The 24,926-nt window shown below is 36.2% G+C and overlaps 1 protein-coding gene across 7 annotated transcripts in view; it reads right to left on the reverse strand.

The window, feature by feature from the left end:
- LOC121422930 (protocadherin Fat 1-like) overlaps positions 1-22,420 on the reverse strand; it is a 77,479-nt gene extending 55,059 nt beyond the window's left edge. For all 7 annotated transcript variants that reach the window (XM_041618360.1, XM_041618207.1, XM_041618286.1 and 4 more), the window contains exons 1-2: positions 22,201-22,420; positions 5,950-6,017 (exon numbers count right to left, since the gene is read on the reverse strand). In XM_041618360.1, coding sequence (XP_041474294.1) covers positions 5,950-6,017; positions 22,201-22,321 — 189 coding nt within the window. In that variant the 5' untranslated portion in view covers positions 22,322-22,420. The remainder of the gene's footprint in view (positions 1-5,949; positions 6,018-22,200) is intronic.
- Between the last annotated feature and the right edge of the window lie 2,506 nt (positions 22,421-24,926).

Raw genomic sequence — 24,926 nt, forward strand, 5'->3', positions numbered from 1 at the left:
TGATAACAATCATAATTATGTGCAATCAAACTGTATAATTGATCAGATCAATTTGTGTTTCAGGCACCTTAGTCAACTATGCATGTCTTGCAAATTAGCATGCTTATCCGGCCCATTAAATTATCAAGGATGCAGTTTGTTTTTGGTTAGGTTAAATTATTCATGTAACCACTGTATCTCGAATGATATCTAAACATGGAGACCCATAGTGCATTTCCCATAGCTTAAGGTCACATTCAATGATCAAATAAGATTTCTCCAAAGGGAATTGTAAAGAGTTGGGTGTATTGAATGTTGAGATCAATCCAGAAGATAAAATATAGCTATGTTTTTTTTAAATGGCCAAAATCTCGAGACTGGGCAAACTCGGGCTTATGGAGAACCATCAACAGCATCTGGTGAAGCATGTCTTGATGGATGGAATTTCAACCATGAACTAGTCACATCAAGACAGTTCAAGTTTGTGAAATATGCTCAATTATAGAACTTTGTGTTTATTGACATCACTCCCTCAAGCATCATTTTTGGCCATGATAAATCTGTTATCTAAGTGGTCCATGGTCACTTCCCAAAATATGTAAATGAAATGAATGATGGCTCAGCTACAGATGTAGTTTTAATTGTGGGGGGGGCAATGGTATTAGGGCAAAGAGCCCCCCCCATCCATAATAAATCCCACCTTATTAGTTTCAAAAATAGGAAATGTCTTAAGTTTTAAGCAATTGCAGTCAAGGCAACGATTTAAAAATATCTTAACAATAAAATTTTTCTAGAGAGGTTCCATTCACTTGTCATCAGGCCTGCTTGTCATAAATCCAATGCCAAGAATAGGCATTATACTTGCACCTTTTTCTGACAGTTTCATCTTATATCTCATTTAAACTTAGTAATAAATGTCTGATCTTACTCAACACACCAAAACAATCAGAGTAAGTAGAAGTCCGATTCGAATTCTTCCTTCACCATCTATCCATATTTTACGATGATTAATATATTTTGGGGTTCTGCTGGCACGTGATTTCTCCATAATTGACCAAGAGAGGCCATATTTTTGCAGCTTTGGATGATATCAATCCACTTTACCCTCCATAAATCTCGACATATTTTTCACCTCTCCACCACCCTACCTGCCTCCATGTCAATTCCCCCTTGAACGCCCCTCCAGCCATAAACGGGTACTGTCACGCACCCCTCTTCACCGAACCAAAGCCCTCCTAGGAGGCCCACTGTCTTTACAAAATGTCAAAATAATCCAGAAAATTTACAGCAACTTTGGTTTGGTATGCACGAAAATAGAAATAAAGCAAAGAAATGGAGAAAGAAGCTCTCAAATATTTCTTTGCTCTTTGGGACAGGGGAGTAATCTGGTTCCTAACAGACATCAAGGATCTGTTTCCATCAGTCCAATATTTCATACCAACTTTAATACAAGAATTTTATATGCTTGTTATTTGAAACATAGACATAAAAATTATTTGAAATATCAAGGTTAAATTTTTTTAATGTGGTGCTCATCACAGTTGGAGATGCAGATGGAGACATAAATCCTAATCTCTGAGCTAAAATTGGCAGGCAGAAATGTCTAAATCCCATTTTGAGAAAGGCATTTCTAGCTGGTGCAGGTATGGACATATGAAAACAAGCCCTTTATCAGTCTTGAAAAATGAATATTTTCATGCATATCAATGTTTTATGAGTAAAAGGTCATTGAAAGGTAATCATTATTCCCAAATCTAAAGCTCCTGCTGATAACACTGGAATGTCATGATCAAGTGTCCATTTTTTATTTGGATCTTTTTTTACAATAAACCAATTTTGGGGGATTTCTCTTGTATTTAGTGATTGATCATAAACAAGTGCCAACATTTTTTACTGCATCATTCAAAATCTCAAGGGAAAATGTTGGTCGATTACATGCACACCACTTCAATCAATTTTGACTGATCTCAGTGGAATATGACACTGAAACAAACAACTTATTATCCTCCTTTTTAAAAATGAGGATTTTGCATTTCTGTAGCCAAAGTCTTCCAACCGAGATTGAGCCTGAACCTGACAACAATAACTGAATATGACTTGATTCAAGGCTAAATCAGCTTCACCTTGATCAGTAAATGTACATAATGCGACTTTTGTCTAGTCTGTAGGCACAGACCCTTGGTTTTCAAAATTTCCATAGTGCACAATGCAGAGTCTGAAGTAGTGAGACTAGATTCACTATGAACGTGGCTGAGTCTACAGAGAGCTTGGCATCCAGTCTCCACTCTAGACCTGTTATTGGTTGAAGTGTCAAATATGAGTCTGTGCTTGTAGACTAACATTTGTCTACAATATGAACCTCACATTTGATTGACAAGTCTCCTTTACTTCCCCACCTCAGAAAACACATACTGTAGCTCCAAAGAAGAATTTCATAAAGAATTCTGCTCATAAATGATTTTCACTGACAAACATAAGCTACTGGAGATCCTTGCATCTGATTGGTCGAAGGCACAGTTGTCGGTGAAAATCACTGACAAACCTCCTAATGAAATGCCCCCTGGTTAAACTTTGGGGCCTGGCAATCAAAGTCAATGTCCAGTTTGTTTGGGTTAGTGAAAGAATGCACCCCTGACAAGCGTTGGGTGAGAGGCATTGATATCAGATACATGCACACATGTGCGGAGTAAAGTACAGGAGCATCAGATGGATACCTGTCTATACTTGAGATGTATTCAGAAGTAAACAACTATTTCACTTTTTAATGCATTTGAAGCAACAGAAATGATTTTTCATTAAAAAAAAGTAAAACATGGTCGGTATAATACCATGACTTTAAATGCAGAAGTGATAATTCACAAAGGAAATATTCATAAATTTGAAAATCTCTGAGGAATAAGCCTAAACTATGATTTAGTTTGGAAGGAAGGATACACTTTTATAGATATTTTTTTTTTTGGTGGGGAGTCAATTCCACCCGTATACATAAGGGTTAATGAAGAAATGTTTTAAAATCCATTCATATGTTGATACTAGTTTCAGATAACTAGTATCGTTTTAAAAAATAATGACATAAACTTACTTAAAAAATCGGTTTCTAAATTTTTCATCAATACCATCGTGCCTCTCTTGCTTTTGAGGAAGATGTTTTTAGCATAATGCTGAGAAGGTCTTCTCTGTCCCCTATAAAGAGGTTAGGGTCAAAGGGAGTACGATAAGCCATGACAATTGTTTGACATGTGTCACAACCTAGAGTAAATCTTAAGAGCCAAAAGTTTCCACAGGTACCCCCAGTTAGTATAGATTGGTCTCGAAAACAAATTTTATGTGACGCCATTAATATTTCCCATAATATTATCCCCTTTTTACAAGCCTACAATCGTGAATGGTAAGAATAGAAGCTTGAAGAAAATGTCATATTTCAAACGAGATACTGAAACTATTTCCAATACATGCCCACTGAGCTACAAATAATTGCAAACCATTTGAAATTAGATGATCCTCATCCGCCCTCTGAATAAGAGAAGATTTATTATTCAGTAAGAAGAAAATGAAAGGAAATCATTCTCGTAAATGATAAGACCATAATGTTCTCTTAGACTGGAGTATTAGACTATTAGACTTAGATTACAGAAAACGTTCTAATATCGTTTCTTTTATTCCTGCTGAATCGTGAAGGTCTGGAAGCACTAAAAGAATGGATAATGCAGATTAAAAGAATTTAAAGCTGAAAGGCTGCAAGTGAATTGTGTGGAACAGAGTCCACAGAAGATAGGGAGGAAGGATCTCTGGGTCATTAATGGTTAGCTACCAAGGGAGATCGTCACAAATCAGGAGGGTTTCATGAAGATACTTATCACTGATTATCACTGACAGAGGTTATAAGCTACTAAAATCCTTGCATTTGATTGGCCAAGAGCAAATATAGTTGGAGGAAACCACTGACAAAACTCTCCATGATATGCTCCCCTGAATGTACCTTGAAAAATTAAAGTATATCTGTCTTAGATCATGTTTTGGACATGAAAAAAAGGAGGATGAACGTGCTTGAAGATAGGCGTCCTTGTCGCCACTTCTCCAACAAGGCCGCATCTTTTCATAAATTGGATACAGAAACAACAAATGCTTGAGAGACCCTACTTAGGGATTGTCTTGGGGGCAGTCGGAAGTGGGCTGGGGTGATGACACAAGACGTCCACAGTTTCACAAAGTGGGATGTAGCCAGTTTGTGGTTGCAGGCTACCATCAAAGACTACTGTAACCGATTGTAGCAGCAGGGAATGATAGTTTTGGAATGTTATTCTACGATTTGATACGAACACAGAGGCTAAGCCAACCTCCAGGCTTCAGTCTGTCTGCTAGTGTCGTCTACATTGATCCGATTGGGGTTACAGGGTCTAAAGGACCGTGTCAGGGTATGGTGACCTGAGGAGACGACTGAAGCCATAGTAAAGACACAGAGTGGGTTATTTGCAGGAGGAGATCCTTATTGGTGATCTTTAATCCCATCTTTAGCTCATCATAGTCTAAAGGAAATCCTTTTAGCTAAACAAGATTGCCTGACAGTTGTCCAGATTATGGACTTCAAAACAGGTTTTTTCCTTGAATACTCAAACCCAAGAAATTTTTCCTAAAAATTCACCTTCACAAAACCCCTTCTGAGTATTACTTTATGTTACTGAAAACCATATATGTAACTAGCAATAAATATGGTCAACTGAATTTAAAATTTCATTCAATTTTATTCCCTAAAAAGATTGTACACAAATGCATCTTGTAATGCTAAAAACAGTCATGCCTATGCATGTCATTACCAACAACAGAAAAAAATGGTTCTCCTCACTGAGCATGAGGAATATTTTATGCGAAAGTGGTAGAGAACCAACTTCTCACAGAGATGTGCAAAACGTGACAAAATCACACAAACAGCCCAACACCGGGGCAAACTCCTCGTGTCTCTAAGCCATTCGCCAATTATAACATGTGATAGTGTCAGGCATGCCGACACGACTGCGATGGATGTAGAGAATGAGGCCCTATTCAGACGTGACAACCACCTCAAACAAAAACAGCTGCTGCTAAAGAATGAAAATGTTTTACGGATGTGTTGGAATGCATTTGGGTAAAACCATAAATATATATATATATGCAAAAGGATTATTTTGAAAAGAAGAAGGAACATGTTACCTTTTTTTACTATAGAGTTGTATTGGATGATATGAAAGAATTTTTGTTTTAATTTTCATCTTACTTATTGCTGCAATAGCAGTGGTAGTAGTAAGTAGTAAGTAGTAAGTAGTAGTAGTAGTAATAGTAGTAGTAGTAGTAGTAGTAGTAGTAGTAGTAGTAGTAGTAGTAGTAGTAGTAGTAGTAGTAGTAGAAGTAGTAGAAGTAGTAGAAGTAGTAGTAGTAGTAGTAGTAGTAGTAGTAGTAGTAGTAGTAGTAGTAGTAGTAGTAGTAGTAGTAGTAGTAAAAGTAGTAGCAGCGGTAGTAGTAGTAGTAGTAGTAGTAGTAGTAGTAGTAGTAGTAGTAGTAGTAGTAGTAGTAGTAGTAGTAGTAGTAGTAGTAGAAGTAGTAGTAGTAGTAGTAGTAGTAGTAGTAGCAGCAGCAGCAGCAGCAGCAGCAGTACTAGTAGTACTAGTAGCAGCAGCAGTAGAAAGTACTTGCAGCACCATTTTAACCATAATTATTAGCATTTTCCTTTCTCTTATATCTGAACAATTTTATATTTATGAAAAATTATAATTTCAAAATCTTAAAATGAGACCCCCCCCCCCCCCCCCCCCGGTAATATGCCCCTCATTCCATGTACATTATACATTTGGCTGCGTATTTTGTATTGCATCTATTGCGTTATTTAGTGCATGGTGCTGTACTGTAACATACAGTTGGGAGATATGATAACCAGTGCAGGGTGGACAAGGGTGATCAATAATTGAGTATGATTTGAAGTGAAGTGTCTTTACAAACCTCAAAGTGATGTTCGTCACCCCTCTTGGCCTCTCGGTCCAGAGCCTTGCTCGCAGTGCTGATAACACCTGCAGGAAAAAAAATAGAAAAAACATATATTGTAACATCTACTTTTTAAATATTCTGTTATTTGTCCAAGGGAGAACTTTTATGAGATTTAGGAACAAAAATACAATTTAAATAAAGTGAATTTATTTGAATTTATCACACACACACCACAATTATGATTTTCTTACTTAATATAGGCCTATACAATATTTAATTTAAAAACAACATGGAACTACAAGATATTGAACACATATATTGCCAGAAGACGTCGATGCAAGAAGATCAGAAGTGAGCACTTAACTCATTAGAGACTGGCTGATTAAGCTGTAACATAGATTTTCTATTTTATTTTCTGAATATGAATGAGCGAAGTCTCCAACAGGTTAATGTAAGAGAGCTATATTGACCGAGACATTCCAATTAATGAGTAGCTGTGCAGCAGCGAGCAGTAAATTACAGTCATTGTATCTACGGCAGTCACATTATACTTCAATTACAAGAAGTCATAATTGATTTCATTGATTTTTAAATTAATTAAAAAGGGTTTATCTCATTCAGTCGATGTAAAATCTAACTTGCAATTATTGCATAAACGCATTAGGGCCATATAACACAAACCTTTGAGATTAATCATAATGACTGTTTTATGATTGATGGCATGTATATATTACCATTACAATCAATCATAAAAACTAGTTCTTTGATGGACTGTCAAGCTTTTAGTCACATTACCCTAATCAAAATGTTCTATACATGCAATAACAAGTAAAAGGAAACATATAGATAGCCTTTTTTCATAATTCAGAAAGACAGAAACTATCCATTTTAGCCAGAAACAAGATAAGATGTCCAGATTTTTAGCCAAAATATAATCCAGAGTTTCAGGTTATTGGTGAATTGGCAATCAGAGACTCATACAGCCTTGAATGTGAACGCACGAAATGGGCAGCTGTGTTCGAAAGAGCAGGCTTATGGGATTAGTAACATAAGACCACATGAAAACCATCCCGTCACTACCTATGAAAACATTGGCATTAAACCAATGCGAAAACAGATATTTCCAAAATGAACTCCTGTTTGAAATTGGTTTAGATATATTATTCCCTCTGTAAAATCAATTACCTCGTTCAAAATATGCACCGTCATTATGTCCTGAAGAGTATTTTTAGTACGAGGACATCACAAAGGCATATATTGACATAATAATCATCCTACCAAGTCTACATTCCCCATGGATATGGAGAGGCAAAAGTAAATTAAAGTTTCGCTAAATAAAACAAGGAGTGCATCTCCATTATTTTAGGGGGATTTGAATGTTCTGGGAGATGCTTTCATAGTTTAATTACTGTCATCCCTCCACACATTTTCCTATTTATAATATAACTGTTTTGTTCATAGCTCATCTGCTCCTCTTCATGATTAATTTTAAAATTGTGTTACAGAAATCCTTCTTTTGACAAATATAGGCCTTCTGAATATTTTGATTGAGGAAATACTCTCATAAATAATGATTTGTCCATATCACGAGTATGCGACTTAACCTAGTTTCAAATAAAAATCAAAATACTTAAAATCCTGATCTGTTCAGAAAAATTATTTTCCAGGGTAGCTTTTCACGAAAATTTTCTTTAGTGATTTTTCACTGACAGATGTTATAAGGGTGCGTTTATTCGACACTTTTTTACCCTAGAATCATGATTAGAATCATGATTCAAATCACGATTCTGCAGAATCACGATTGCGTTTAGTCGAAATTGAATATAATCATGATTAGAATCACAAACATGAAACACGAAAAAAGGGGCGTTTGGAAAGACGTTTCTGTAGAATCACGAACGAAAAAGGTCGTATGAACGATATCGTGATTTGAATCATGATTCTATGACGTCATTGTGTCGTGCTTCTTCCGGGTTCGACTCAAAGGCGCGCGCTGTGTTTCGTGCAGGTCAATTTTCGTGTAGCAGTATTGCCAGCTTTTAGGAATTATCATTCTGTGTATTGTACCCCCGGGGTTGTACTGTAGCGTCATTTGTATATTTCATTGTTTTCATCCATCATTTCTTCAAGTTCCAAAGGCACAAATTGGACTGACGTTGAACTCAGGGCTCTGCTTGTGCTTTGGGCTCAGCCTGAAGCACAAGCATCCCTTACCGGGATTCACAGAAATAAGACGATCCCTTTCAGCGGCGCTTGCGAGGGAGGGATTTCAACGGAGATGTGGCACCGCCTGTCGAGACAAAATTAACAGAATTCGTGCCCAGTACAGGACCATCATAGACAAGAAAAATCGATCGGGAGGTGGGAGGGAGGATGATGACCCCTTCTGGTTCCCGATCAAAAACAATACGAGGTACAATACACGGAATTCTTGAAGTAAAAGATTTATTTTTTCGGAAGCCGAGTAAGCGTTGCACTTGCACAAACGATCTCGCGCTAGCTCCGGCGGCAGCAAAAAGCTAGCAGCCGACGTGAAGTTAGAAACACGTGCGAAAATGTTGACCTATACTTCCTGGGTCAAACTGCGCACTGTGATGCGCACTGGATCGGCCCGAATTCAGGGAGAAACAGCGTTAGAAAGATGGTCGTATAAACGCTGATTCTGTCGGATCGTGATTCATGCTGCTGTTTTGAATCATGATTCAAATGGTGATTCAAATCATGATTCTGGGTCGAGGTCGCATAAACGCAGCCTTAGTCTACTGAAAATTCTTGCTTATGATTGGCTAAGGGTAAATTAGTCAGTGAAAATCACTGACAAAAATTTTCATGAAAAGCTCCCCAGATCACCATCAATCTTATTTTTGCAGACAAACATGTCTCCTCTACGAACAATAACCGCAGAAAGAGTATCACTGAAGACCAGAATGAAAATATGTCTTCACATCGCATCACAATTATGCGTATGATGAAAATGTCCAAAAGTCCTTTCAGTCTTGGGATGGTGACAGATGATATCCGGTGTAGGAGGTGATTACGACCAAATAATGAAAAGCCATTTCATATTTGTGCAGGAATGATATCAATCAAAGTGCTTGCTTCTTGCTCCAGTAACCATGCACTGATATCATTGCATTAGTCTATATATTAGCCTTTTTAACTTTTAGGATATGTTCACTTGACAGTTTTTTTAACCTGTGTTTTAAGAAAAACAATTATTAATTAATCAATTATCAATTAAATTCGATTCAATTTGTTAATGGGTAAAAATTACATGAGTAAATATTTAGATTGTAAACTGTTACGACCTAGATGTTTAGTTCAAATTACAGTTGCACTTGAAAAATTTAATATTCAAAATTTCAAAATCAACATTTAGGCCTACATGTAAGTTTAAGTAAAAGTTCATATTCAAATTAAAATGTCAATGTTTTATTAAATCCTGACAATGAAGGATTGTCATATGAATTCAAAATGAATAAAACTACATTCCACTCGAGGCTTCAATAATGAAGTTCAGTTAATCTAAGGGGTAAATTGCCAATTCATCTACTGCCAACTCGTCCACTCACCACATGGTCTACTTTCATTCAGTCTAATGCCATTCCGTCCATCAACATTTCATCTGACAACCATTTGGTCTAATCATCACTTCGTCTACTCACCATGTCATCTATGACCATTTCATGTCATAACCAACTGGTCTAATATCCAATTCATTTTCATTCAATTTGCACATTTTTAAACTTAGTCCAATTAGACCAAATGGTATATGGACTAAATGGCCATTGGACTAACTGGTTATTAGACAAAATGGCATTAGACTAACTGAAAGTAGACCATGTGGTGAGTGGACGAACTGATGATAGACCATATGATAGTAGACGAGTTGACAATTGGAATTAGACGAATTGGAAATAAACCAATCTAAGCCCCCCCCCTCCATATGCCTTCATGTTATATTGAATGGCCTGAATGCCCCTCTCATTGTCATTGGATATGTTTATGCCCTTTTTATATGTTTCCTATTTTTGGTATAATATAAAATGTGCCCTAAATATGTGGCCTTGCTCTTATATATTACAAATTTAAGGCCTGTCCACTCCCCCCCCCCAAAATGTCACTTTATCTAAATGTTATGGTATAAAAAGTCACCACTAGGTGGTTTCAGACCACCTCGAAGTTCATCAGTTCCAGGTATTCTCTGATCAGGAAATTTACCCCAATCAAAAAATACCAGGTATTTTGGTAATCTGAAAGCAAACTACGCGTAATTTCCCCGAAAGAAAATACCCGCTAAATAGTAGGTACTTTGCAAAATTATGAGAACTTTCGCGGGCATTTTTCCAAGGTCGCAGGTATTTTGGCGATGTGAAAGCAAATTACGGGAACTTTTAGCCCAGCGTGTCGTTGGGCGCGGCGGCGTGGGTGGCTGCTGGGCTAGTGAATTTGAATCTCACGCCTTGCCTGCTTATCAGACCATACTGCGCATGCTCGTAACTTCAGAAACTTATCCTGCAGGGTGTGTTTTGGGGCGGTGTGAATGCAGGAATAATTAATGGGTATTATTTAGCCAAAAAAAGTTCTCGTAATTTAACGGGGATTCTTGTGATCGAGGCGGTTTGAAACCACCTACTGTTGATTTCTTCTGAGTTTCAAGCTGGTGTTTATCCTTTCAGATTACAGGCCCGTATTCTCAAGTCAAGACCACAGTCTAACTCTGTGCTAAAATTATGGGGAGCCAAAAATTCTGTTTATAATATTTACTCATTTGTTTCCATTTGCTTTCATAATGAAGAAAAATGCTTCAGTTATCATTCCCAGACAATTATGAACAATTTGAGTGTCAAATGAGATAATAAAGTGTGTTTGTACTGTGAGGGGTCTGTACCCCAATGGCTCTTCATAGTTTAACTACAACTTAAAACCAGGGTTTAATTTAAACCTGAGTTAAGAATAGGGGCCACAGTGTACCAAGTTCAGAGTAAGGTATTTCAGGGTTTATCTCCCCCTAACCCCCCCCCCCCCCACTGTTGGCCATGGAGTAGAGAGGAAGGAATACATTAAAGAATGAACCAAGTTCAGCCCTGGGAATGGATATTCCAGCTGCCGGGAGGATGGCATTCATTTCGGCCACATCAACTAAAAAAAAAAATGTTAGGTAAACAGTTTTTCTGGCTACAAAGTCGCATGATCACATTTTTTCTTTGGGGAACATACAGGAAGATTCATTGTGAGGTGGTTTATTTGCCTATGCCTTATTATTTCCACATGAATAATATCATTTCTGTTTTAATCACGGGTGAAGGCTGAACTGGAATGCTGCTAACTGGCGAGGTCCTGCCAACCACTTCAATCTGTTCAAATAATATTTCAAGGTATACAGTCAGTGTCGACTGAATCTGTTTCAATGTTTGCCATTCATTTTTTACTTTGCATAATGAAAGCTGGAATTTTAATGAAACATTTGCTTTTGGCCAGTCAAGCAGTGTTGTTATTTTGGTAGTTTTGAACAGTGACTATTGCTGTAATACTACCATTTATGATCATGTTAAAAAATATTTGGTCTCGGCAATAAAAACTGATGGTGCTATGCCAATAATACAGTCCTCAGCTACATTATTATACATTTTTACAGACATCCCCCTCTTTACTACACACAAAATACATGCAAAAATTCAGTACCAAATATTTAAAAAATCCATTTACTTAAATTTTGATACCTTGACATTCTTAGCAAAGGATTAATCATTAATCCTTGAATTTGAATGATTTATCATTAATTGATAACAGGGTCTGTCCTTATCTTCCATGTTAAGAGCTCTGTTTGCCAGTTATTAATTGATACACTTTATCACACCTGTGGATATTGTCATTGTTAACAATACTTCAAAGTGTCTGCCAAGTTTTCTTTTTAATGAAGGGATCGAGTCTGAGACGGCTTGCTCCATGAACAACAATGCAGTCCATTGTCCTGGTGCATTCAACAAAATCATGATCAAGTTCACATGACAGACAATGCGACGAGAGGGAGTATTCAAAATCTCATCTTTCCATTTGTGTATTTATTCAAGACGGATTTCCAAAAGAGTCTGACTGACATGTTCTTTCCTGTGATGTGTGTAGGCGAGTAAAAGATGGTTCTGCTTCAACAGATGAAAATGTAGTTCTCTGTTGGGATTACTTAAAATCCTTGTTTACTCCAAGATCAAGTCCTAAATTTTGATAGCGCTACAAAAATAGTACTGTTTATTATGTACATGTTTTATTCCCCCAGACTCTCATAACTTTGATAATCAAAGCCTTAAAGCAAAAGCAAAACCCTGACATTTTGTCCCATAAATATCCTACAACTTCCATTCTTTAATGCTTTAAACTAGTTTTATATCATTCTAAATTAATAGAAAAGAGCCAAACTTGTTTTAAAATATTTGGTTGTGGTAGACTACATTTATATACCAATATGATTGTACTTTCAGCTTGGAATACAAGATGAGCCTCTGGACACAGACACAGGAATACAAGTTAAATTGATCATAATATTGGTTAAATGAAAAGAGGAAATAGCTCCATCAACCAATTCTACCCGAGGCGTAAACTATCAAAAGACCAGTTTTGACAATTTTTTTTTTATTTGCGCCCATAACTCTGTGGCTACTGGTTCAAGTGCTTTCCCAGTCTATTTCCATTATTGCATCCCATGCCATTAAGGTTCATTTCATTTTGTCTGCAGAGCCCGAAACAGGTGTGATTTGAGTTGAGCAGCCAATCGGTTCTGCACATTTATTCTCCACTTTCCATCCAGTATTTTGAATAGTTTGGAGAGAGATGAATGGCAGGAATAACATATTTAGCTTAAATATTGAGGGGTGCTTTCACTTTCAGTGCAAAGAAAACATACGAAGACAGGTTTCTCCATATAATTCATTCTTAAATCATATTTTGTCCAGACATCAATCAAAAAGCATTATACATAGTGACATTTCAATTCCTCCCAAGTTGTTTCAAATCTTTTTCTGAATGAGGGTAGGGGGATACCATCCAAGGTTTTACTATTGTTAAACCTAAAAAGGACCATTGGGCCAAGAATTTATTTTTACCCTCCAAAACAAAATTTACAAGAAAATAGTTGCATTCCTACTTTTAGTCATGATTGTGGATGCCATTTTCACAAACAGGAGATATACAAATACCTAATCTGTTTGTGTAACAGAAAAAAAAACTATCCTGATTAAAATGGACAATAACCGAATCTACAACAAATTTAAATCGGAAGCTTGAAACAGCTTTATTGCAATTCCCACTTCATATATGATTGAAAGTTGTGTAATCTGTACCCAAAGGTACCTATCTGTCACAGCATTATACAAAAAACCCACTAAAACCCTTGAAATATTTGCTCAAAAAGTTGCTAGAACAGCTGGTTGTTTACTCAAAATTTACAAATAACCACTAACTGAAGAGGATATGTCTTGGTTTGAAGGGGAAGCATTACAAGGTTTCAGAAATCTTCTTGGTGAGGATATTAAATTCACTGTAATTCATTTAATCCTGGTCCTTTCAAAACCCCCCATTATATACAGAGGGGCTGAGAAGGTGATGAGGGTAGTTCCTTCCTCAATAACAACATGAAGATTAAAAAAAAGTAACAGATCAGAAGAAACCAAAATGATTAGGGCAAAAATCTGTTTGTTTGTTTTTTCTCTTTTTCAGAAATTGCAGAAATGATGTTGGTTTATTCTTTTTTAGGATCTTTCCTTATTGGCCAATCAATGGCTGATTGCTGAACAGGATATGTTGGTGATAACACGAGCATAGTATTAGCAAGTCCTTGGTAATACCTAGTTATCTAATGAATATTGAACCAGTGCAATGTGTGATTAAGACAAGGACATCATACACATACAAAACAAACATCATACAATAAGATTATTAAATGGAGGAAGTTTCTCCACCCTTCCTCAAATTGGCACCAATGCCACTCAAGTTATCCTAAGTTACAAAGTCCTCATCACTTTATTCCTATTTTGTTTTTGCACAAGTGTTATTTTTCCAATAATAATACGCAACATTTACATGGCGCTTAATTTCAAATTTTTAAAAGACCTGCATACTATTACAACAGTCAATTGAGGTCTCCATAATACAAGGAATTTTTTTAATAGTATGCATGTTTTTATTTATCTAAAATTAGGAGCATGCACAGAGTCGGCATTTAACTATATCCAAACTAGTACATGGTAGGTGAAAGGCATTCACAAAGTTTTTTATAGGCCTACATGAAAAAAATGAGTGGCTTATACAATCATAGGCTCTAAAAGAGATTTTACTCATGGACATACTATGCAATTCATAGATTAATCCAACCCTAAAAGGTGTTTTCTTCATTTGAAGTGAAGTGCCCTTTTTCAAGAGCAAAAGAAAAGAAAGAAATGAAAAATACATTGTTCCCCCCATGTTACAGAATTAAAGCTCATTCACAAGACTCTTTCCACATTCGGAGAGGGTGCTGAAGAAAGGGTAGCTAGTCATCGGATTATCTGGATTAACCCCGGCAGAAATCTTACAAATGTATTTTTGGTCTGAAAATCTCCTTAATCTCATGAATTCTAATTTCCCGAAGCACAACCACGTACATTTCTGGACTTTCATAAAACCTGTAACAAACAAGGGATTAATAGATCTCCCCTTTTTTATTAAATAGAAGTTTTGGTATTAAAAACCTCATTTTGGTATTAAAAAGCTCATAGATCTTGTCAGGAATTCTTCTTAATGCATCTGAACAAGAATAAGCATACAATTATCTAAAGAGGAGAAATTATCTTCATAAGATTCACAATCAAAGATACACTGTCTCAGAATGTGCTTTCAAAAGCTCTTGAAACTCAATGGCCTGTATTCTGAACTCAGGTTTAAATCAAATCCTTGTTAAAGTATAGACAGCCAATTGGGGCACAAATCCTTAACAGTACACATCCAACGTATTATCTCATTTGACACTCAAATTGGTCATAATTGTCTGGAAATGATAATTAAAGTATTTTTCTTCATTATGAAAGCAAAAGGAATAAAAATAGTTTATATAAGAAATATAATTTTTGGCTCCCCATGATTTCAGCACAGAGTTAGACCGTGGTCTAATTTTAACCCGACTTCAGAATATGGGCCAAAGAGATTTAAGCAAAGATTAAATGTCACAAAGCAGTTCAACATCGTCAAGTGAAATGGCTTAACGAAAATTAGTTTCTAATCTATGATATCAACAGCATATATCTTCTTCAATTTAATGATCTCAATTTTCTTTGCATTCAAGAACATTCATGGAAATTATGTTTACAGAAAATAGTTTATAATGTTGATATGAAATATCAAGTATTTAAGTAGAAAACGTTCAAATAAATCAAGAAATAATTTATCATTTGGCAAATATTCCTAATCTGTAATCAAAAGCGTTAAAATACAACTTTAATTACAATTTTATTTCTGATGAGAAATAATAGGGGTAAAGACGTTACAGATCGACCTTAATTGTCTCTTTTTAAAAACCAGCAGAAGAATGATTTTTATTCATCTCTGAACTTTCTTACGCGATTTTGAGCGAAGGTCAACAATCAGATGCCCAAGTCTTACGGAAGGTTAACTTGTTTACTTGAATCAGCGGAGATATAATATAGGTCTAATTATCAATACTGTCACTGATGATGGGCAGGGCTGGTCATTATGTACAGGGTTACATCGACCCCATCCGCTTAATTAAGATGATATGCCCTCATGGGTGGGTATAGGACACAAACAAGCTCCTTGGATGGTATTGATTTTGCCCCCAGCCTTTCTAAACTATTTCTTCTGTTCCACGGTCACAGTCCATTGGGGCTCTAATATCACACACGTAGTCTATCTTCCCTGCGATATGGCCGGGTGCCTTTCGCAAATGACGCACATGGGCCAGAATTGCAGAGTTTTGCATCACAAAATTAATTGATTACAAATATTTTCGCAATTTGCACGTCTTTGCACATGCCTCTCCATGTGAATTGCGATTCATCCAGTCTCTTGAAAGAAAAATCTCCCGATTGATGACTTCTGAAAGTTTCACGACTGAATTTCCGGTTCTTCACCCCCTCTCGGAATATTGGAAAGGAGGAATTATGGAATTTCCTTCTTGAATTACGAAATGTGATTTATGATAGGAATGGTGTTGAATGGAAATTGTCAATATCCCCTCTCACAATTTCCAATTCATGATTTTTTGTAAACATTGCAGGCCGTAGCATGGACCAAGAAAGCTAGTGAAGGGGGGGAGGAAAAAAACTTTCTTCACAGTGCCAAACATGTATTGTCTCTGAGCTCAATCTATATCATGTCAAATTGCATAACATGCTGGGGAATATGGAGGTGTGTACAGACCACATGAAAATATAATGATAATAGAACAAAATGAAAAAGCAAACAGTGCCCATCGCCCCGCTGTCTTGTCCACCAGACTACAGCAACAATGCATGGGCAGCTGACAATACAAGAAGTCGCAACCACTTCAAAGCATTCCGTCAAACCAACACATCAGAAGAGATAGTAGGAAAACCTTGTCGGTTTGTCAGTCAGCTGTCCAGCGACTATTCGATTGGTATTTCCTATTCAAGAAATTATTGATCAATTCTTCCTCCGCTTGGTCAGTTTGCGAAGTTAGTGTCCTCCCTGTTGTTGCTATTGTTAAATTTCATTTGTTTATAGTTTAAAAGTGAGGATTTATTTAGTAGCATGCAACCAATCTCATTTCATAATTTTCATATCAATTCTATTTTCCGACTGATATTCATTTTTTTTCAATGTAATTATTTAATTTTCTGAAAGTGCCCACACTCTCCCTCTCTTTATCTATAACTCACTGGCTCTCCTCTGTATCTGTATTACAAATGCTTATTTTTTTTCTTTTAAATTGGGTAAGCACACAAGTGAAAAGTTGTTACACATTGTTTTGCATTATGATTAAACATCTAATCTGGCAATATTTAATTTTTTTTTAATCCACAAAATATGACATTGTGGGGACGTCGTGGTCTAGTGGTTAAGACTCTTGTCTTTTAATTGGACTCCCAGTCATGGAGTGTTTTCCTTCAGCAAGAACTTTACCAACATTGTGCTGCACTCAGCCCTGGTGAGGTCTAAAAGGCAACAAGTAATTCCTCGAAAAGCTGTGAGCATAGGAATCAGTAGACTAGCTTTGCCAGGTTAATATATAAGCGCCTTGAACACCTAACAAGGTGGATACATGATGTGCTATATGAATCCTATATTATTATTTTTACTTTAAATTGCGAATAGACTTTGCTACTGCTGAAGGTTGGGCTTGAACAACAGCTCAATATCAAAACCTTCAGTTTTCCTGAATACCAATCACACATTGTATGACTCAAAGGAAAAGGTGGACACCATGGGCTTGAAACTTTATAGAACATAAACACATACTGACAGCACTTTTCAAAGCTTTTTTGATTCTGCACGGGCAAGTCTTTTCTTTTTTCCCAACATAATCAAGATATAATCCCCCGGTCGATTCAATTCTAAAACACCTTCCAGGGATATAAACACATGTACCCCGTTGAGGTGGCTTTTTTCGCTATTCTTTATGTTCACCTACTCTTTCATTATTCATTGATAAGGCTGGATCAATAATAGAAATCATTTGATTGAATGGTCTGTATATGGACTCCAATGAAAATAATCATCAGCTAGATAAGAGTCTTTGAAGTTGTTGAAGTGGATGGGCGCAACTGGTGCGTGATGTGGAGAAATGTTGCAAAAATATGTTAACTTTGTATATAACTTGCCATTTACATGGTAGACCGGCACAGATATTGACCCCGTTTATTTGCTTAGTGCTTTCACATTGTTGGAAAAATTCATCACATTTCACCAATTTAACATACAGGTTTTAATATAATTCATTATAAAGTGACTTAATAATGAGACCGTATATATCACACTTATCCTCAAGAAATAATGTTTACTTTTTAGAAAACTGCCCACTTGATAGGTTTTGTCGCCAAGCTCTGTAAAAATTTTTTTTAACTTATCAAGTCAAATCTTAGAGAAGCAACTTGTTTTTGAAAGAATTCTGATAATTGTGCACTGAATAATACCAAATAATTCTGTTCCTTCCCTGATTTCAGTCCACCCAATGCCTTTTGTGTTTATTTAGGAAGGGGTACCTCATTATAAATTCAGGTGATTATTTCATTCAGTCCATTTAGAGCAAAGTTAGATTAGCGCATAAAAAGTGCTTCATTTCTTATATTCTTCTCATTTCCGGAACTGTGACAAACACATCTGTCCTGAGCATTTGAGGTCATAACAAATGGCAGGTAATAAGCAATTCTACAAAGTCCAAAGTGAAATGGACAAATCCCTTTTAAAGCATTAAGTGATCCTTACAAGTGAGATCAGGTGAATCTAACTCACTTTTCTTGTAAGTTTTCGTAAGAACATGTTTGTTACTCAGGATGGGAGACACTCACAGAATTAGCATGAACTTTTTATTAAATTGACAATAGGTGAGTTCACATCAGCCCAATCAAGAAAAAAACTTGGTATTTTTTTCAAAAGTTTACCCTCATTAGAAAACATGAGTCCATAAAAAGGCATTACTTTATAAAGAGTTACAAATATGGTAACTTTGACATTATGGCAACTACCATGGAAACCTAATTGTGATTGGCTGCTGAAACCTGTTACCATGGTATTTGCTAGATAATGGTAACTAGAACTAGTGGCAATGTTACCACAGTTGTACCTCTTTCTGAAATCTGCCCCTGGTAATTTGACAGTGAGAAAGCAATGTAGGCCTACTAGAAATATATCCCATATCAAAATATCTGCAATATTTTCCAAAATGACATGAACTTTTGCAGGGCTTTCTCCACAAGTTAATTGGACGTTACAACTTTTATTCCATTGAGCAGGACAAAAAGAAGATGCATTCTTCTTTGATTTGGGTAAGTGAGCATACTAAATTAGTGTTTTGAGGCATTTTTGTCATTTTGGGGGGCAGGTGTAAATACACCCATAGAGAACAAGAAACCACCAGCAAGGCAGGAACGGGTACTTGCTGTGATTTTCATAATGGCCCATAGAAAATTCAGAAGATCTCCCAGGACACAGTGAATGGCGAAATCATCATGTCTGAAAAGCTACAAAAGAAATGGCAATCTATTCCGGGGCTTCTGAATGGTCTTGATGAATTGAAAGCTCAATGGGGTCTTCCTGTCTAACTCAAAAGAGGGTATTGGAAGAGAATAAAAAGCAATGAATACAATTCTTTTTAAGTATTCTATTCTTTCAATTATTGCATTTCCATTTGACTTGAAAGAGTTCCCAGCTTTTCCACTGTAAAATACAATTTTCTAAGAATCTCCGGTACTGCTTAATATTGACTAATAAACTAAGCTTTACTAATAACAAATGTCTTGCAACAGGTAATTCGCTAAAAATGAACACAATTCTTTGGTTCATTAACTTCTTCTCTTCTGTAATCACTCCAATACGCTCTTTTGCTCCTTGCTCTTGACTTTGATAACTTTACTTCACATTTCTAATTACATAGGCCTATAAAGTCACTGTTCTAAACTTCTAATTAACAATTCACCATTACCAAACTGAAACAATCCAACTCTTGATATAACAAAAAAATCACCCACGTGAATTAGAATCATATACTGAATAGCATGAAAAATATGTTTTAATAATGAAAAGACAAATAAAATTTGGCAAACAACTCTGATTGAAAAGAATAGTAATAGCACCAATGACTTTGCATCTGTCTTCAATTAGCTACCTAGCCATCTACACCTCTACTGCTGACAATTTCCAAACTATTATTAAGCTTTTTAGTTCACTTTTCATACTATCCAGTATTCAAGGCTGCACAATATTGGTCTACACTTTACTGGAATAGTAAGTCTGATCCAACTTTGAAATTCTTTCTTGTACTATTCAAAGGAGCAAAGTGAAAAGACTAATACATCACTGCCCTAGACGGGGACTGGAAACGTCTTATAAAGAGGTCATACACCTTCCAAATCCCAGGCATAAAAAACCCTGTTATTTGACCTGCTAATTAATACCATATTTCTAGCTTTGGTGGAAAGCCAATTACACCCAAACTTGGACTGACCCTCCGGCTGTGTGTACATTCTGTCGGAAATATTCGAATGCAGAGTCTTGACAAGCGGCACATTCTGCTCACTGTTACAAATTTTCAGGGGAAACTTTTGAGAGAAAGGAGGAATAAACTGCCAGTGATGGGATTAGTGAGCAAATACAAACATGGATACTTGTATTAGCCCCACGCTGAGTTAGCATTCATGTAATATCTTGAAATACCTTAGGAATTACACTTTCAGATGAAATGTAGATTTTTTTTCTCTCTTTTTGTTTGACAACTGGTTGCAGGGTGGCCTTTCCTATCAGGGCTTTGTCAAGATCAGTATGCAAAACCACAGAAATATGATTAATATTTCTTGTATTGTTTATTCAGAAGTAGGGATTGCATATAATCTCATTTGTTAGTATGTAGTTTGGAATGGAATTACTGAAAAGGCATTCCTTTCCAAACAGAGTGCAACTGTGCAATACTCTTCTTCATGGAAAAAGGTCAAAATACCTAAAAGATATTGTACTTTATAATTCATTTGATCTTAATATGATTTTTATAAGAATTTCTAGAATCTATATTACAGTTATGTAAGCTATTTACTTTCTATCCTTTTCATTATCTCTATTCATTTGTCTTCCTCTTGTTTTCTCATCTTTCAGAGTGAATATTCCCCTCATGTATCACTGTATAAGTGCAAAAGTGCGAGTCAGAAACATTCCCCTCTCTCTCTCTACGAAGAAAAGCAAATCCAAGTTTCAATTTTATTCTTTTTCTATCAATCTTAAATTCTCCTTCTATCCCCACCTATCCACCTCTCAATCTTATATTTATCCTTCCATCCCTCTATTATATTCCATTAAGATCAAACATCCCTGCATATTTTTTTTTATTGCAGACACTTCTAAATTCTACATGCTTCTCTCTACTCAGTTTTTACCCTAAACCTCACTCTGTTTTGTCTTCCCTACACATATAATATCTCCCTATCTTTGTTTAAAAAATGAGCTTTCTGCTCAGAATCAAATTTTAATATCTTCTCTCCATATCATATCTTTATTATTCTCCGCTCTATCTCTACCTCATAATCTTTCATCTGTCCTTTGCCTCGTTCTCCCATCTTCCGTCAGACTAAACGTCTCTGCTTATTTTGGTCATTATAAATATTTCTCTCTCAAAATAACAGTGTACTCACTTCTCAATCCCCTCTCTCTCTCCATCTCCCAATCTTCCATCTGCCCGTTCCCTTGTTCTCTCACCATCCATCACAGACCAACCATCTCTGCTTATTTGTTCATCACAGGCACCGCTGCTGTCGTGACAGAATCTGCCATCAAACCTAACCCCAACGTGAACTTGGAGAAATAACTTACCAACCCAATAAATCAATTCCACGCTAATCCTACCAAACAAGCATTCTCAGCCCATCTTCGCAATCTAAGCCTACATTTTGTGAAAGAGCGTTGACATTCTTATCCCACAATGCTATCAAGGCTTAGTTCATTTCATATGCCCTTCTCCAGGAGGCACCAAAGCAATCAAGCGGGACACTACAGATTATGTTGCTAGAAATCCAGCTAATCTAACATCTTTACAAAGTAATGAGGTGCACACATAAATATAGGGTGTATAGAGCTAAAATTTGATTTACATTCTTCAGCAAATGTAGACATCAAAATTGCATGGCAAGATAGGCAGTTTGATAAATGAAAAACCAATAAAATGTAAAATCTGAGACGCCATGTGATTACGGCACATCTGATTGGCTGATCTTTCAAGATAAAACCTTGATATTAATGTTTTAAAACATATTTCAAAGTAACATTCACCTGACTTTTCCATGGTTACAAAGCAACAAAGTATCCCCCTGTCCAAAGAAGCCCTTATAAAGAGTAAAACAGTCCCCTGTAAATTGTTACTGAATTTAGAAAAATGTTCTGAAATTCAAAATTCAGAAGATTACTTTTCCTTCATATGCAGGGATAATATATTCCATTAAAGAGTACAGGAAAATGTCTTTAACAAAATATATTTACAGGTTTGTTTTTTTTATTATGTAAAAAAAAAAATCTGAGGCAGCTGCTTCCCTGGGGTATATAAAGCCATGCAAATCTCACCTGTACGTTCATCAATGGTGAAGTACTTCTTGGCCGAGTTGGTTTTCAGTCTGTACGTCAGGTTACCACTTGATGACGTATCAGGGTCTACCGCCTCCACCGTCAGCACGTACACACCCATTGGACTGTTCTCAGGTACCTCCGCCCTGAAGACCGGCTGGGTGGGGAGGGGAGCATTGTCGTTGATGTCCAGGACCTCGATGAAGACCTGGACCACGGAGTGGAGCGGGATGGCCCCATGGTCTTGGGCGTAGATGGTCAGCCAGTAGTGTGGGGTACTTTCTCTGTCCAGCTCCTCTGTAGCACGTATTACACCTGGAAGGAAGAAACAAAGGACATAATGAAGATAAATTAATGGACTGGTCTAATAAACAACTGAAATGGCACTTATATTTTTGTGAAATGACGTGTACATTAATTTAAGTGTGTAAAGCCTGAAAGAACCACTGTGACTACTCATTTATTCAGCCAACCGGATCCTAAGAAAACAATTATATGAATATGGTGTTGTCATAAACAATAAATATGTAAACAAAATTGTTGAGGCTCAAAAAGTATAGAAATGTCAATTTACGATGTATATTCAGATGAAGGGATATGGTAGTATAAAAGGAACGATATCAATTCATGCATTTTCAGACAAAAAAAAGAATGCAGAGAAAGAAAGCATACCGTAGTTGCCTGAAAAGGGAATGATAGGCCAATATCCTATCAGAGGGACTTGGTCATTGAGGATATAGCTACATATCAAATGAGATTTAAAAGTTAGTTTCAAAAGCAGATCACTCCTGAACTCAGCCAAACTCGCATCTGATATTACACCTTCTACTAATAATCCCCAATACATCTCTGTAGTAGATATCGCAGGAAATCATTTATTATTCAACTTTTTTTCTTATTTATCACAAGCATCAAATTTAATACAGGGCTCAGTCAATCAGAGGTTGAACAAATCTGAAAAGGGCAAACACATGTATTAGCACACCTCGATCGTTAAGAGGCAAGAGATAAAAATCACATTATCATTCATCCACCATTTATGTAAGATTGATATCTTCGGCTTAGAATTCCTTTGGTAAGTATATTCAAGCTTTGGGATTTACCCCCTAAGCTACTAAAAGCAAGTGCAAGTGCATTACAAATCAATGGGGGAATATTTCTGGTTGATTATATCTTCTTGTGCATAGGAGAGAATTCTCTTAGCACTTTACTCCTTTAACAATATTTATTTTGCTCTTTGAACAAAATACCATGTAGTAAAATAAAGTGCTTTGTCAATTTCATGACCATTTGATTGTCCTGAGTATCTATTCTTACTAAATTGTATAAAGTGAAATGGAGGCCTATACAATATCAATATTTTAATGTGTTTACTCACCTTACTCTAACATTCCATTAATAATAATAAAACTTTTTTTTTAATAATATACTTGAACTCTGTCCAAATGAACTATATGCACTAAAATTCTTTTTCCATCTTTCTGAAATTAATATATAGATATAATTCTAATAATTCTTTGGAATAGAAAGCCATAGCCACAAGGTGCAATAATGGCTATTGTTTGATCAGACTGTTACTGTTAGCAGGTAGCGACCTCAAGCATTGCATTGTGGGTTTCTACCAGAGGTCATTTCTAGGTCAGGTGTATAGACCATAGTCAAGCAAACCCACTTCTCAAATAGTTGTAAAAAAAATCTTGTATAAAAATATGGAGAGTATAATAACAATGCATTATTTCCTGTCAGCATTTTTTTTATGAAATGGGGGTGAAATATTCACAGGGGAATACCACAATCTACCTTTAGAATTTAATGACAAAAAGGACCTAAAATATAACTGAACTTTAAAAAAAAATTTGATGACTAATATAAAGGCTTTATTTAGGTGCATAATCATATTCTATGCAAATTTTCTCATGAATAAAACTAATCCTTTGCTTATGACTGCCATACTCTGTGGAATAGCCTTCCCAAAAACATCAAAACTCGCTATTTCTGTAGAATATTTTACAAATCAACTAAAACTAATTCTATTTTCTCTGAAACTGAAACTCCACACCTTGGGCACTCTGCGGACATGATTTGGTGCTTATTCATAAGTTTCATCATCATCTACATTCTTCTATTAAAATCTTCTTCATTGATAGAAGTTACAAATACAATTTGGCCGATGTAATGACCTATTTTGTTATTTATGAAGTGTATCCAGATTAATTCAAAATCTATGTCAGAGAAATACTTGCATTAAATTTGGATACCCAATATTTCCATTTTTCTGTCTCAACAAATATATACACCTCCAGGAATTCATAGATGAAATGCCCTAACAGCACGCATGAGCTTGATGTTAAATTAATCATATTCTCCCAAGATTAATCCTCCATACAAATGCAGGAATTTCATATCCCTGTTATAATTCCCCCTACTGCTCTCTGGCGCAGGGCGATTAATTAATGGAATTCTGATGCTCGGGTCCACCTGGGGTCATCGTACGGTGGGGGGAGGGGTCCCTTGATATATATTACAATAGAGTCTGGACATGGTTTCAGATACAAGGATGAGAGAGCCATTCATCAGCAGAGTTAGGTCAAGCAGACCATGAACTTGATCTTGTGCCATTCACAATGTGAAAAAAGAAAGCAACTTTCACACAAATTTATTTGAAATGTACACAAAAGACACAAGGAAATGCACATGATGACCATATGGCATTCTTGTGTATACCA

The sequence above is a fragment of the Lytechinus variegatus genome, chromosome 1, assembly GCF_018143015.1.
Source record: "Lytechinus variegatus isolate NC3 chromosome 1, Lvar_3.0, whole genome shotgun sequence".
Classification (NCBI taxonomy): domain Eukaryota; kingdom Metazoa; phylum Echinodermata; class Echinoidea; order Temnopleuroida; family Toxopneustidae; genus Lytechinus; species Lytechinus variegatus.